Below are 13771 nucleotides of genomic sequence, written 5' to 3' on the forward strand. Positions count from 1 at the left end.
ATAAAAACACTCTACTTGGTTTTAGTAATCAGACAGCACGGAGTTCTCACCAAGAGCAGTATTAGAGAAGCAGCGCAAGCCCATCCACTTCAGCACGTAGCCCAGCAGGGCGGGGCTGGAGCTGCCCGCGCTGTGAGAGCGGGTCGGCCTGCTGCTCGGGCGCTATCCTTACGATACAATACTCAGAAAATGGTTATATGCACCAACCCACATAAATAACACCTACCATGGTAAAACGGGAACAGCAGAGTGTGCAAGAGTCACAGTAAAAATACGTAGATAGGTATTTTGCTAATTAGAACTACTACCAATGAACTGCATCTGTGTTGGCACTGTCTCTCGTTGGTGTGAGTTTTCTTCTTTGTTTCCAGTTAAAGTTCGTCGCTTTCATACAGTCCAGACTGCTCAGCCAAACGCTGAAACTCTCCTTCTGGGGAGAAGGCTTGTTTCACATCCAGCCCTCTGCCATTGAGAGCCAAATACTTGCTGAAAGTTGGTCGGACTCGTAGCTGCTTTGGGGCTGGAACTGGCTTGTTTGTATGTGCTGGAACAGAAAAAAGACCCTTTCAGTGTCTTCCCAGACCCAGGCTATAGCAACTCAATTGCTTTTTATCTGCACTGTTAAACAGCTGAGTCTTAAGAATTTAACAGGCTGGAAATGTAGGGGAAGGACTATGTTCACCCTCCTTGCTATCAGTGACAATGTAGTTTTCAGCTGGACTAACAGACAGCCTTCCAGCAGGCTGAGCTTTGTTAGGTGAACCGTCAGGGTCTGTTCTGAATGCAGCAGGTGGCAGTTCAGGTTGTGGCTGCAGCACTGTGCTGCGGTACTTACTTGCAACCTCCAGTCTGGCGTGGCACGTGGCCACCCCTGCTCCGTTGACTGCAGATACTGTGTACCACCCAGCGTCCTTCTTGTTTGCATTATGAATCAGGAGGCAAATCCTTCCAGTATTGTCATGTAACAAGCTGGAAAAAAAAAGTATTTACATGTAAGTAACTGGAGAAGGAAAATGAGAAGACATTCAAATCAGAGCCAGTTTACATGCTGAGGAGCTGAAAGAGCCCCAGAACAATTCTTACAGGACACTGTGAACTATGTGAACATCAGTGCTGCACTTTTGTTATGAACCAGTGGTAATGCACATCATGGTAGCATTATGGTGGCACCAAGGCCCTTTTGCAGCCCCCGCAGCATCAGAGCTCAACGAACACACTGCATGCTTCTGCACGGGCCTTGTAGCTACTGCTGGAATTCAGCAGCATCTTGCTGTGCCCCCAAAACAAGGCTATCATTTCTGTCTAGCACATGGGCCTGTTCATCATGAGCAGCACACCTAGCCAGCCAGCTGCTGCTTATATTAACCAGCTCACTGAAATGTGATTTAACAAATAGTGGTTATTGTTTTGTAGTACACTAACAGCCAACTTATTAGTAGGATACCTTATTCGGTCTGTATTATATTGTACCATTTCATTGTTTCTTTTCCAGTAAATCCGAGGAGTTGGGATGGCAGAGATCTGGCATTCGAGTCTGGCTGTATCTCCTTCAAAAACCTTTTTGCTTTGTGGCTTGAAGATGAAAGTTGGAGGCGTGTGATGTTCTTTTGCTAAATTAAAGAGGAAAGATAAGAAGGAGTTACTGTAAGTATTATACAATTATTATCAAGCTTTAAGATTTCAGAATGCTAAATTCAGAAGGACACTTTTCCTCCAGCATCTCTTAATCTACAGGCAATTCCCATGTGCATGAGGGTGTAGTAGATACAACCCATTGTAGGAGGAGAGTTTATATGTCCTCTGCTGTCAGCTCCAGAAGATGAGTAAATCCCAAATTCTAGAGATTCTATTACGTTGAAATGCCCCAATACAAGTGCTCTGAAGAAATATTTCATCCCAATGCAATGTGTTAAAATACTTTTAGAAAAGGTAGACTTCTTGTTGTTGTTTGAGCCAGAATGTCTGGAGATTTGTGCTTCCTAATTGTAATGCCACATACACATAGAGGAAGGCATTAGAATACTAAGATTTTCAGAATCTGGGCAAGTAGTTATCAGTGCTCTCTGTCTTACCAATTACTTCCACTTTTACTGCGAAGGATGATTCTCCTGCACGATTGACAGCCACACATTCATATGTTCCTGCATCAGATGATTTGACTGCTTCAAAAATAAATGAATGGAATCCCTTCTCTGACACTATCATTTTATGAAACTGATCTTGATGAACCATCCTTCCATTCTGATACCACATCACATCTGGGGTTGGCAGCCCACTAACCTGTGAAGGAGAGGAAAGCTGCAGAGTTGAACAGCTTTAAGATAATACAAACCCTTCAGTGCTATACAGAGTTTGAAGCGTTTAGGTGATCAAGTCATGGTCGTACTACAAAAAATTAGTCTTGCCTATTTTTGAATATTAATTGAATAATTGTAGTACTGCACAGAGAAGAGCTGTAGAGAAATGAGCTCTATCTACAAGAACAGAGGATGCTATTCCCAACCTCTGTTGTTTCCATCCTGTAAGGCTTTGATTAGGTCAGAGGTGCTTCTTGTGGTTTTGGAGGGAGGGAATTCACTTATCTAATCTCACTCCTAGTACTGTAGCAATGTTACCTATACACTTTTGATAATATAAACTGTGTCTTGCAGATGCAGGTTGCCCACGACACATTGAAGTTAAGCAGTTTGCAGCAAAGTAGCTAAAGGTCATGCTGAAGTCCGGCAAGGGAGTGAAAGTTGTGGATGTAATTAAGGAAAAACAAGCCAATTCACAATCAGATCAGCAGACAATAGCTGCAGTAAGGTTACATACGCACAAGCTCTAGGTTTGTTTTTACCCTGGGGTTGGAACAGTTGCCATGCAGTCTCAGCCCAGTCTGCTGTTCTGTTTATCTGTAATTAGTGCATTTTCTTGCCAGATTATCTGCTTCAGCAAGAGAATATTTAGAGCTGTAGGGAGGACTCATTAAAGGCATGCAGTCCTATACAGGTCTTGCTGATCATGTTTTCATGCCACTGCATTCAGTGGGAGTTCCAGTGCAGAGCACAGTTGCCTCTCTATGTGGTTTCTTGGAGCAGAGCTTTAACATTTGGTCTCTGCAGTGAGCTATAACAGGTTTTGTGTAGTGGTCCACATTTACCATTATTTAGCTCTAACCATTCTCTTATGAAATGAATCCCCCTTACATTATCTAAGGGAAAATGCAGAAACATTTACCTATCTTCTTCCTAGGGAGAACCTGGGAAAGCTGCTGTTAGTGCTCTGGCTTATTGAGCCACAAAGGCACTGCAGCTCAGAGACCTCTGCTCATGCTACATACACCACACAGCTAAGGGGAGTGAAAGTGAAAGGCTGGTATTACTTTGAAGTCAAGCCTGCAGAATCGTCCCTCCTCAATAATTACATCTTCTGGCACTTGTGTAAATCGTGGTTGGAAAAACTTTTCCTGGATTGAGTCATGTCCACGTTCATCTCCTCTGGAGGATGGTCTGCTCCTAAGAGGAAGGCAGTAACAGTTATTCATGTCAGTGTACCATAGACAGATCACTTTGAAGCACTGAGTCCCTCAAGAGGCTTAGGAATGCAGCAGTACAGACCAAGCTTGTTTTTCAACTGTAAGGCACCAGTTTTGGTCAACTGCTTATCTTGCTCAAGTTACTCAATTCAACATAGGAACATGTGAAGTCTTTAAACCTTTAGTGATATGCTTAGAATTGACTGGATTAAGACCACAGGCATCAGCCATCATCCACAAATAGATGCGTTTTAGTTGAAAGAAATGAAAATTTAGTAATTACTACTTCAGAAAAAGTGCTTTAGAAACAGAAAAAGAAAAACAATGCTAGCAATGCCTAGAAATATTTGAAATAAGTCACAGAGTCACGCAGCACTGGCTTTTATGCATTACCTTACGTGTGTTGTAGGAACCTGCAGCCTGATGTTTTCTGCATTCTGGTGCTCAGAAAGAAGAGAAAAATTCAATTAACTTAAGAGAATATAGGCTGAATGAGAAGCCATTTTGAGCAGACTGACAACTTGAAAAGTTGTTGGGTCAAGATGTAACAAAATTCACAGCAGGAGATAAGGTGCCCTTTTTTCACTCTAGACCTTTTGCCATGCCAGCAAGTCCTATTAATAGAATGGGACAGCTTCTCATCACCCTGTACAGGTGATAGGTGCTGCAGCTTCGTTTGGCACACTGGGCCTTTGGCAAGCCAATAACCTTTGTTACAGGGGAGACTGGCAGTATCTAAAATGAGAGCTCAGTACGGACTGTCCTTCCCAATAGCAGGAATAGAAGTGGAATCACTGGCAAGAATTGCATTGTGCCACTTAAATATGGTACCAGTAGCAATGAACACATGCTGAGCTGGAAAATATTTTTCTTTCTAGATCACAGCGCCAACTAAGCTTACTGACAACTCCACAATCACATGGTACCTCTACTAAAGTACCCAGACTGATTCCTGCTAGGACCTTGGATGCTTGGAACATACAAGCAGGGTTTACTACCAGTGACTCATTTTAGCTATGGAATCAGATAGAAATACTGCTTGGAAATTTCTGGAGTGTTTGCCATTACAGTGCTTGGTTCTGCACCCTGTTGCGCTCCGTTGCTGTGGAACGCTTAAGCTTGGGTTTAAACTTCAAATGTAGATGCAAAGTTCAGTTCAGGGGAAGATCACAGGCTGAAAGGGTTAGCTGGACTTGTGTTCCACAGCCAATTGCTTGTACCTGCTCATTTACACAGGTACTGTACAATGGCTGTTTGTCTTGTGAGATGGTGCTGTGGTGAGGAAGTTGCTGCTGATAGTGCTGACGCTCTATTATATGGACTGACAACATAGTTACATTCCTGAGGAATGAGAGGATGAATCAATCAGTAACTGCAGCATTTAAAAATAAGTCAGAATGATGAGAAAAAAAATCTCCCCAGCATAACCCAGTTTCTCCTTCTGCTTTTTATGGAGCATTTCATGCACTTTGAACCATCTCAGCTATCCTGCTTTGCCTAAATGTTTCATTATTCTCTGGGGAAAAAAAAAAAGGAGAAAAAGAGGTTTCTGATACCCATAATGTTCCCTTCTTGTCAGGTGATTGTTGAGGAGAAATAGCTGTTTGTATTCCTCTTTTAAGTGATTTAAGTGTGTCTTGCACTGAGTTTTGCTAACTGCATTTTGAAAGGTGGATGCCAGCCTGCTGGCTGTCTGCATGCCTGCAGCAGGAGGGATGTTTTCTTTAGTAACCCAGTGCCACATCACAGATATTTCCACTAACTTTCATCAGAGAAGTGCTAGAGAGAGCTTTTAGCTGGCCTGTTCTAAATAACTAATGAATGATGCAAGTCGCCTGCTAAAACGTTTTTGAACATGCCAGTCATAATAGATTTTTGGCTCTCAGCATGTGGGCTGCTAAAATAACTGCTTTGTCTTCTCTTAATGATTGCAGGCGTCAGGAAGGGATAAAACCCCACCAGTGCCACCCCAGGGCCCTGACCTCTTGCAGTCGATGTCACTTATTCCAAAGGGTGACAGGTGTAAATCTTGTTGTGCTGGCCAAGTCTGAACTCAGGCTCTTCGAGTGGGTACCTGGATCCCTCACTGTCCTCCCTGCCTGTCACAGTGCTGGGCAGCAGCTGTTGTAATTCCTCCCTAGAGAGGTCATTCCTACAGATCAGGCCCAGCAAAGGGATGGTAGAAGTACTGCCAGTATTTAGTGCTTAAACTCCAACCCACTCCACAATCACCCCCCAAAACATAAAAGATACAGAGTTGTGCTGACAAAAGCTTTCCCCCTTCCCTTTCCAGTGCTGGAACCAAGAAAGCCCTATCTCTCTTCAAGCACAAGCAATTCACAGCACAATCAGCAGGAAATTACCCCTCTGGAGACAGGCCCCCATTTACCTGTGCGTTCTGCATGTCTTCACTTTGTGCTTCAAACACAGATGCAGCATTTTCTGGTCCGAGCAGCCTGCGAGCCATCCTTTCTTCATAAGTTAATCGCTTAGAGCAGAGCATGGAGGAATTCGAGTTATAAGTCCATTGACTATTTCAGTTAATCTTGTGAAGCACAATGATATGCCACAAAGTTAGAGTGTTCTCAATGAAAGCAGTGTCTGAATAGAAACACTACGCCCGTTCCAGTGGGTTTGCAGTCCGTGATGCCTACTGAAGTCATCCTCAATATATACAGCAACAAAATGCATAAAAGATTAAACTGCCTGTTCATCAAAGCCTCCCTAATGCCATCTGTGGCCTTCCACGCCTCCCTTCTCTGCTCTGTGATTATTTATGGGTAACTGATGGCATTATCTCAGAAGCCAGAGTCCCAGGGTATCTTTCTGTTAGCACTGGGAAAACTTTCCAAGTCGCTCAGCTGTGGATTTAATTCAGGAGCTAGAGGCTAGGTGCTAGTGTCCCTATTCCCAAAAAGAGAGGAGAGGAACACCAGAGCCCTGACAGCACACAGGAGCTTTATGCCAGCAAAGCAGCCACCTTGTGAAACGCTGTGTGCCATTCTGAGAGGAGGCCAGAATGTTTTGGCCGTGTAACAGTGAGTTTCAACAGTACCAACACAGCACATGGGGATGAAGACAAGTAGAGTTAAATGCAAGGTCTCCCAGTTTGGTTACTTTGGAGGAGATTATGTTAGTTCTGTGAACACCAAGCACCTAGAACTGGGTCTCTCACCATTTTTTCTTGTGCACCCCATGTACAGGACATGTATGCGATTATTGCTTTGTAGATAAGGATTTGGGAAGGCTTAGGGATCTCCTCCTTAGAAGAGATAAAGACTTGGAAGAGTCTCCCTGAGCTCACCGCTGCATCAGGTGTGGCTGAGGCCATCAGTTGCTTCAGACATTGTTGGAGGACAAAGAGAGGAGGACACAGCAGTGATTGCATAAGCCTTATTTTTAGCCTGGCTTCCTATTGGAAGAAGCACTGACTTGCAATGGCAAACTTTGTTACAGCAGATAGGGTGCTCCTGTTAGGGACATTAACTCATATTTGACCTAATATTTTTCCTTCATTAAGATTATATATGACACAAATCCATTTCCACTGATAATTATGGTGTAACTCCTTTCTTCTTCAGGGGAAAAGAGGACAGAGACTATAAGCCCTGGGATTTTACTAGCTTGCCTTCAGCCAGAAGCAAGGTTTCTGCACTACAGACCTGCTGACTCCAACATGCTGCTGAAATGTGTTTCCCTACTGGTAAGCCATTTTTTTTTTTCTCCTCCCAGATTTGGATTTCTTGACCAAGAGGATTGTTTGTTGTCCCTTCACAGTATAAATATCTAAGCACTGAGTCTAACACTCTCTTGTAGCTCACTGACTTTATGATATAAAGGTTATGTGTTTGGTTTGTTATCATTCATCTAAAAGAAATCAAAGAGGTTTACCACGTGGTGATACTCTCTTACATAAGCAGGGTATTTCTCCAACTTTCTAACAATTTGGGGTAGTTTATTAACCCCAATGTTGGAACCTAAGGTCAGATTGTGTCTGAAGAACTGAGGGGTTCTTCTTGGGTTTCTGCTGTCTGTGGATGTGACATTAAGCAGGATTCTCAGGAGAAAGTTGAAGTTTGTGCCATGGCTCTAAACATGGCTGTCTCTCCTATACGTGTACCTTGTTCCTGATTCTAGCCTAATTAATTTGATCATGCAAATTCACAGATCAGTTGAATGGTGTGAGCTGGCCGAGAAGTTGGGATGAGAGAGAAAAGCAACAGCAGCTCTAAGACACCTTTGCTGTGTCAGATGGCTTTCAGAAGTCAATGCCTCCCTTACTGTAGTCCCAGCAAAAGCAGACACTCGTTTACCCCAGTAGCTGCATACATACATGCTGACAGCTGCTGTCTCTCTTGCTACACCTTCAGGCCAGTTTTCATCAATCCCTAACCATGTGCTTGCTCCTCCATTTGTTCCTAGGCTTCCTTTTGCTTTCTGATAAGTTTGGAGACTTCACCCTCTGCGATCCTAGAGCCAGTCTCTGCATCTCTCCTTGCACTAACAAGAACTGCAGCCAAGTGATTCTTTAATTAGCAGATTTCCCTTACCTGGTTGCCATTCTGGAGAAGGTTGTCTTTGCATCGGAGTTTCTTTTCCAAATCCTGGATGAGGGCCTCTTTTGTTCCTCTAATTTCTTGGTCAGATGTCTTCTGCATGGAGTTGATGCTAGCTTGTTTTTTGTACATTGGTTTTGAGTAACTAATCACACAGGAAGAGAAAACAAAGTTACTCCTGTAGGCTTGCTTGCGTCACTACAGTTTTACAAAATACACACGAAGATGACTATCTGCTACCTAGGAGCTGTGGTTCAAATGAACCTGTAAAGCATTTGGGAGATAGAAAGGCCAGGTGGCATAACTGAAGACAAGAAAGGGAAGCAATCATTGTCTAACCATGCCATTCAGTGCCCCCCTCTCACCACCCCCTCCTCCCCCCCCCCATCTCAATAGCTTGCTGTGTATCTCCATTCTGTTCTGTTAAATCTTGCAGCAGCTCCCATCCTGGCTGGGGTATGTACAGTCAGGCTAGCAGTGTTTTAAGGGCACCACTAATTGCACTGAGCTTGGAGAGCCTGTCCAGGAGCAAAAACTGCACTTCTTTACAATTTCATTTGTTAAAAACAAGGGTTTGGGAGCTGCAAATCCACAATGGGATTACAAACTAGTTCATTACGTGTGAACAAATAGCTTATTAATTTTTCTATACTTTGTGGCTGCTGGAAGCATTTGTGTTCAAATGTTCCAGAGCCAAGATAACCACAGAGTCCTTAGAAGTCCAAGCTACAATTCCTACAAAGCCTGACCCTGTAACCCATACTCAAGAATCAATCAAGTCTTGGCTATAGTAATAAGTTAGACTTGATTCTGAAAAGTTTCCTCTAAGAAGAGAGAAGCATCCCTCAAAACAGACTGTGAAGGTCTCCTAGAGGTCACAGTGCTGTGGCAGGACCTAAACCAGTTCATTAAATGCAGCAGGACCTCATCTGCTGCAGTTGTGTTCCACACTTGTTTCTATCCAAAATCCTCTCACTCAGGTTGCTTGAGAGTTTAGTAGAGCAAAACAGTTTTAACTCTGCTGTGTGTTTCAGTATTACTTGGGCTTAATAGCTCACACAATTTATAACTTAGTAGCCTTCATAGTCTGCCCAAAAGGTTAATAAGTTTCACGCCCCCTTTTGTCCATTTGTATAATGATTAGGAAAACAATTCCTCAGCTCACAAGACGTTGCATTTAATTCTTCAGAGCAGCTTACGCGAAAGGCATAGTGAGGCAGCAAAGCCCCTTGCTATGGAAACAGAAATTCTCCACTATGTACACAAAACACATCAGTTGCTCCAGATGCATACCTAAATCACAAATACTCCTGCAGTGCTTTCAAAAACTGCTTCTAGCATCCCAGCTAGCCTGCTTCATCTTACCTTCCTGCTTCCCTCAGTGTTGTGCTTCAGAAAGACTCAGAAACATTCAGGTTTCCTGAATACAAACTGACACTTAAACCTGAATTGATATTCAAATCAGCAGGAGCCCTCTACCCCCTTCACCTTTCTAATATCCTCAGTTGAATGTTTCCTGGATATGCTACACTGACTTTCAGTGGCCTCCAGCTAGTACTGGCAGGAAGACAAGTTGGTGAGAAGGCAAGACCCAGCTCCCTTAGAGATCTGACTGACCTTGGAAGGTATTTGGATTGCAGCCCAAAGGCAAAATGATATAATACATATTCAGGAAAGAATTTAGTCTTTGGTCTTAAGGGGTAAAAATTTAAAGTGGCTGCCTTTCTGCTAGCACATACGATTAATGAAAACTATACTGTAGATATTGTAGATGCTCATCAGGAGCTGGAACCTGAAAATACTGCTGAGGCTTACAAGGAATCACAGAATGAATTGACCTCTAAGATCATCCAATCCAACCATCAGCGCATCACCACCATTCCCACTAACGTCCCTCAGTGCAACATCCATTTCTTGGACACCTCCAGGGATGCTGCCTCCAGCACCTCCTGTGGGCAGCCTGTTGCAATGCTTGGCCACTGTCTCAGGGGAAAAAAATTTTCCTAATATCCAGCGTGAGCCTCCTGTGGTGCAACTTGAGGCCATTACCTTTTGTCCCGTTGCTACTTACTGGGAGAAGAGACAAAACTTTAAAGTTATGTGGGAACTACTGTTGCCTTCCTCCTGTTCGTAAGCCCCGTATGTCTATCTTCTGTTCTGCATACCATTAATCAAGTGATTTCCCTCAAATCAAAATCAACTGTTCAAACTAAGCCCAAACAAACAAACCTGCAGAGCAGCCCATGACTTGACTGCCATGCAGCTTAACCCTCAGTTATACCCACAGACACGAGGGCGAGCACTCAGCCTCCTAACTTGGCTCATTCTGCTCACACAAAGCCCTGCTTCACGCATCAGAAGGCAGTGGGAGTTGTCCCATTGGCTTCACCACAGGTTTGGGTTCAGGTCAGTCAGTACACGGGAGAGGCCAGGCCAGATGAAAGCAAGGGGAGGTTAGAAGCCTGTGTATACTTACTGAGGTTCCATAGGAGGAGTTTGGCTGTTAAAATCAGGCTGCGAGGGTAGCACTGAGCACAGGAATGCTGCGGGGGTTTGGTTAGGCATGGATATAAGCCGCTGCCCAGATGATGAGCTAGCAGGAGACTGCGCAGATGCAGGTGTGACGGGATATGTGGATTCCTTAGGGGCACTACAGGAAGGTGAGGAGAGCGTGATTGAAGAGCTCAGCGATGACGAGGAGGAGAATTTCTGCCCACTAGGGTTACGAGGCTGGATTAGAATGGAGGACTGTTTGATTTGCCTGCTTGACTCTGTAGAAGTTGAGGCTCCTGGAGGCTGCTGTTGCCCTTGGCACACATTCTTAGACTGGATAAAATGTTTTGGACGTTCGTAGTTAAACATGGTTGGTTGGCACATAGAGGAAACGGACGGGAGATTACGGACACTCATAGGAGAGCTTTCACGGCTGTCCTGGGTTTTGGTTGGTGACAACTGGCTTTGGGTGGGTGGCTGGTAAAAACTAGGTGGCAGGCCACAAAAGCTTTCTTGGCTGGGCTCCTGAATAGAATGGAACCCTGGCCTTGCAGGATAGAGGCTTTCTTGGAGCGGATTTTCCCTTAAGGAAGACAATACAGATAAAATAAATGGTACATCAGAATTTCAATGGCAGAAAAACTGTGTTTGAGCAGTCATTAGCAGTCCAAAGAATAAGATGTTCAGGCAGCTGATAGTTAAAGCTTAAGCTTAAAATAAGAAGATTTAGGATTGATCAGAACTCTTTATAAACTATACAAACATTTCAGGTTACAATAAGGAGTCACACACTGTATCAGACCCAGCTGTGGAGCTCACCACAGCTATCTGATCTGCAAGAGCCCTCTCAATTCTAAAAGGAATGACACTATATTTATTGCAATAACCCATCACCAAATTTACAGACAGCTGGAGATACAATTGCTAAGCAGAGTGATATGCAACACATCATCTTAACTACAGCTCTGGATCCTGCAGCTTCATACCCTGACAAAATCTTGTATATACTATTATATGCAGAATTGGTTATTTGTGCTGAGAAATTCCTTATGCTGTAGGGAAACATGAAGCAAGTTCCACTTTCTTTTCTACCTAAAACTAAACTTTGGAAACCAAGCACCCTGATTTCTTCCCTAGGAACTTTTGAATTCAGACCTTTATGTAACAAATTGAGACTTGGGACTTGGAATACTGAAGACCACACTTCTCTGTTGGAAGCCATTTGCTGAGATTTGCTGTTCTGGCTTATAACTCCTGGAATGGCATAACTGCAGGATGAAGGAGGGCTCTCCAAGCTGCTTAGGGATCCTCCATTTATTTTGGAAGCCACTGATATCTAAATGTAGGTATATCCTATCAATTCACAGCACAAGAATGTTTCCTTTGAGTGAACTGAGTACATCTGTGAGGACTAGCAACTAACTTCAGCTCTGAGATAATTAAATACCAATTCCTCCCCCGCCAAATAAATGAAAAGTTACTAATAAAAAATGAGAATGTAAATCCACACAGTTACATGTGCTGGAAAAAATTGTAATCTTGTCCCACTGAGATCAGCTGTTTAGCTGCTATATATACACAGTATATTGTATTCCTCTCATTGGAGAGCCCAAAGAGGTGAGAAATTCCTAGGGGAGAGAATCAACTGAAGACATTGCTCTCGTCTGTCTTATAAAGTTTCAAAGCTTTCATTTCCTAAAGGTAATTACAAACACTAGTTGTAAATTAACGATAAGTAAACAGGTTTCATAGTAACAATTCCCTGATTTTCTCCTGGTTGTGTTCTTGGAATTTGAAGCCAGCTCAGATTTTCTGAAGCGTATCCAAACCATCTTCTCATTCACTGGTGCAGAAAACTGGTCGAATCTTGTTTTTTATACTGCTTTGACATCAGTGTACAGATTCATTCTATTTATGTACAGGATCTGTACAGACCTTTACCTTCTTTCCTAGAACACTACAGTTCTATAAGACCCTGAGCTGCTAATCCCCATGCACAGATCCGCTCCTCGCACCGAGGGGTAAGTTACATTTCCCTTCAATGACTCCACCATGCTTTGGGTGGAAACAGAAAAATCCAAGCAGATTTTTACTTTACAAGATGACAAGAAGCAGTAAGAGCCACTTTGCTTTTTCAATCTTTTTTTTTCCCCTTCTTTGCCTTTCACATTACATTTGACACTACAGTACCTTAAAGGTACGTTTCTATTTCTATCTCAGCATTACCCAGCACGTTGTAATTTCCCATGCTAACTCACTAACCAGATTTGCAATAAAAAGTGCTGAGAAAAAAAAAAAAAAAAAGCCTTACCTAGAGCCTAGAAGTTGTCACCTGGGCTTTAACCCGTATTTTGGGAAGGGACCGTCATTCACTGACACAGACTGTCATAGTAGCCCTCTGCGTAGCATTATAAGACCAGAGACTTTAATGTGCTGCCAGCAAATGACACTGCTGGACCTGCCTGTCCTCCTGCCTACACCAGTGTCAGAATAAGAGTCTCCAACCCAGCCCTTGCTGAGGGCACTTTATTTATGGGCCAGAACCTCATTTTTTGGCAGGTGCCAGCAGTCAGCAAATCACACTGTGGGCAGTGGTGAGACCTGGCTATGGAGTCCCCCCTAAGTCCTGCTTTGTTGAGAAGCTCAGTGAAATTCCTTCTTTCTTCATTTACCACATCTAGCAGCAGCTAATTGTAGTGATTAAAACTTGGTACTGCTTTCAGGGCTGCGTACACCCTGGAAAAGCCAGCTGTCAGGGCTGGGAAGGAAGCGGTGAGCAGCACACTGCAGCACTGCTCACAGCTGGCAGTGCCCTGTGCTGCACATCATAGCACACAGGAATGCTGCTGGTGGTGGAGTAACCACGTGTGTCTGAAGAGTCATTCATAAGCTGAATAATACCAATTAAATGGGCTTGGTGGTAAGGCGTTCTTTGATGATATATTGCTGTTTGGGGCTATTATTATGTATATGAACTTAGATCAGGAGAGCCAGCCAGGCTGCTTTCACCAGATCCTGCTGGCAGATTAGGTGATGCCTTTAATCAAAGGCTGCAGAGCTTAATTGCATCTTAAATTAGCATTATAGCATTTAAGTATCTTAATTATAGTTTAGCAACCGTTGCCTAACATGCATACTATTGTTTAAAAAACCTCCAAACTGCAGCCAGGCCGACAGGCCCAGCCTTGCAAGGGTGAATCCTCCA

At 43.5% G+C, this 13771-nt stretch overlaps 1 protein-coding gene across 3 annotated transcripts; it reads right to left on the reverse strand.

Moving 5' to 3' along the window:
• Positions 1-47: 47 nt before the first annotated feature.
• MYOT (myotilin) lies at positions 48-12957 on the reverse strand. Of its 3 annotated transcripts, none has more exons than XM_042826081.1 (10): positions 12878-12957; positions 10550-11149; positions 8068-8218; positions 5907-6005; positions 3911-3954; positions 3365-3497; positions 2073-2280; positions 1445-1610; positions 836-969; positions 48-544 (listed from the first exon to the last, which is right to left on the reverse strand). In XM_042826081.1, exons 2-10 carry the CDS (start codon positions 10981-10983, stop codon positions 372-374), a joined length of 1542 nt encoding a protein of 513 aa, XP_042682015.1. In that variant the 5' UTR covers positions 10984-11149; positions 12878-12957; the 3' UTR covers positions 48-371. The 3 variants fall into 3 exon arrangements, with proteins under 3 accessions (XP_042682015.1, XP_042682014.1, XP_042682016.1); XM_042826080.1 differs by having other exon boundaries at positions 3911-3960; XM_042826082.1 differs by lacking the exon at positions 10550-11149 and having other exon boundaries at positions 3911-3960; positions 12878-12949.
• Between the last annotated feature and the right edge of the window lie 814 nt (positions 12958-13771).

Source organism: Centrocercus urophasianus, unplaced genomic scaffold (genome assembly GCF_019232065.1).
Source record: "Centrocercus urophasianus isolate 14NV4802_14NV808 unplaced genomic scaffold, USGS_Curo_1.0 seq_26, whole genome shotgun sequence".
NCBI lineage: Eukaryota > Metazoa > Chordata > Aves > Galliformes > Phasianidae > Centrocercus > Centrocercus urophasianus.

What these genes read in the sequence shown, in the direction of transcription:
- MYOT (XM_042826080.1), bottom strand. Translation starts at nt 10,983, where the DNA reads ATGAGTGTCCGTAATCTCCCGTCCGTTTCCTCTATGTGCCAACCAACC. An exon ending in AGTAAAAGTGGAAGTAATTG is followed by an intron (nt 1,611 to 2,072) that starts GTAAGACAGAGA and finishes TCTTTAATTTAG; the next exon opens with CAAAAGAACATCACACGCCT. An exon ending in CGCCAGACTGGAGGTTGCAA is followed by an intron (nt 545 to 835) that starts GTAAGTACCGCA and finishes TTTCTGTTCCAG; the next exon opens with CACATACAAACAAGCCAGTT.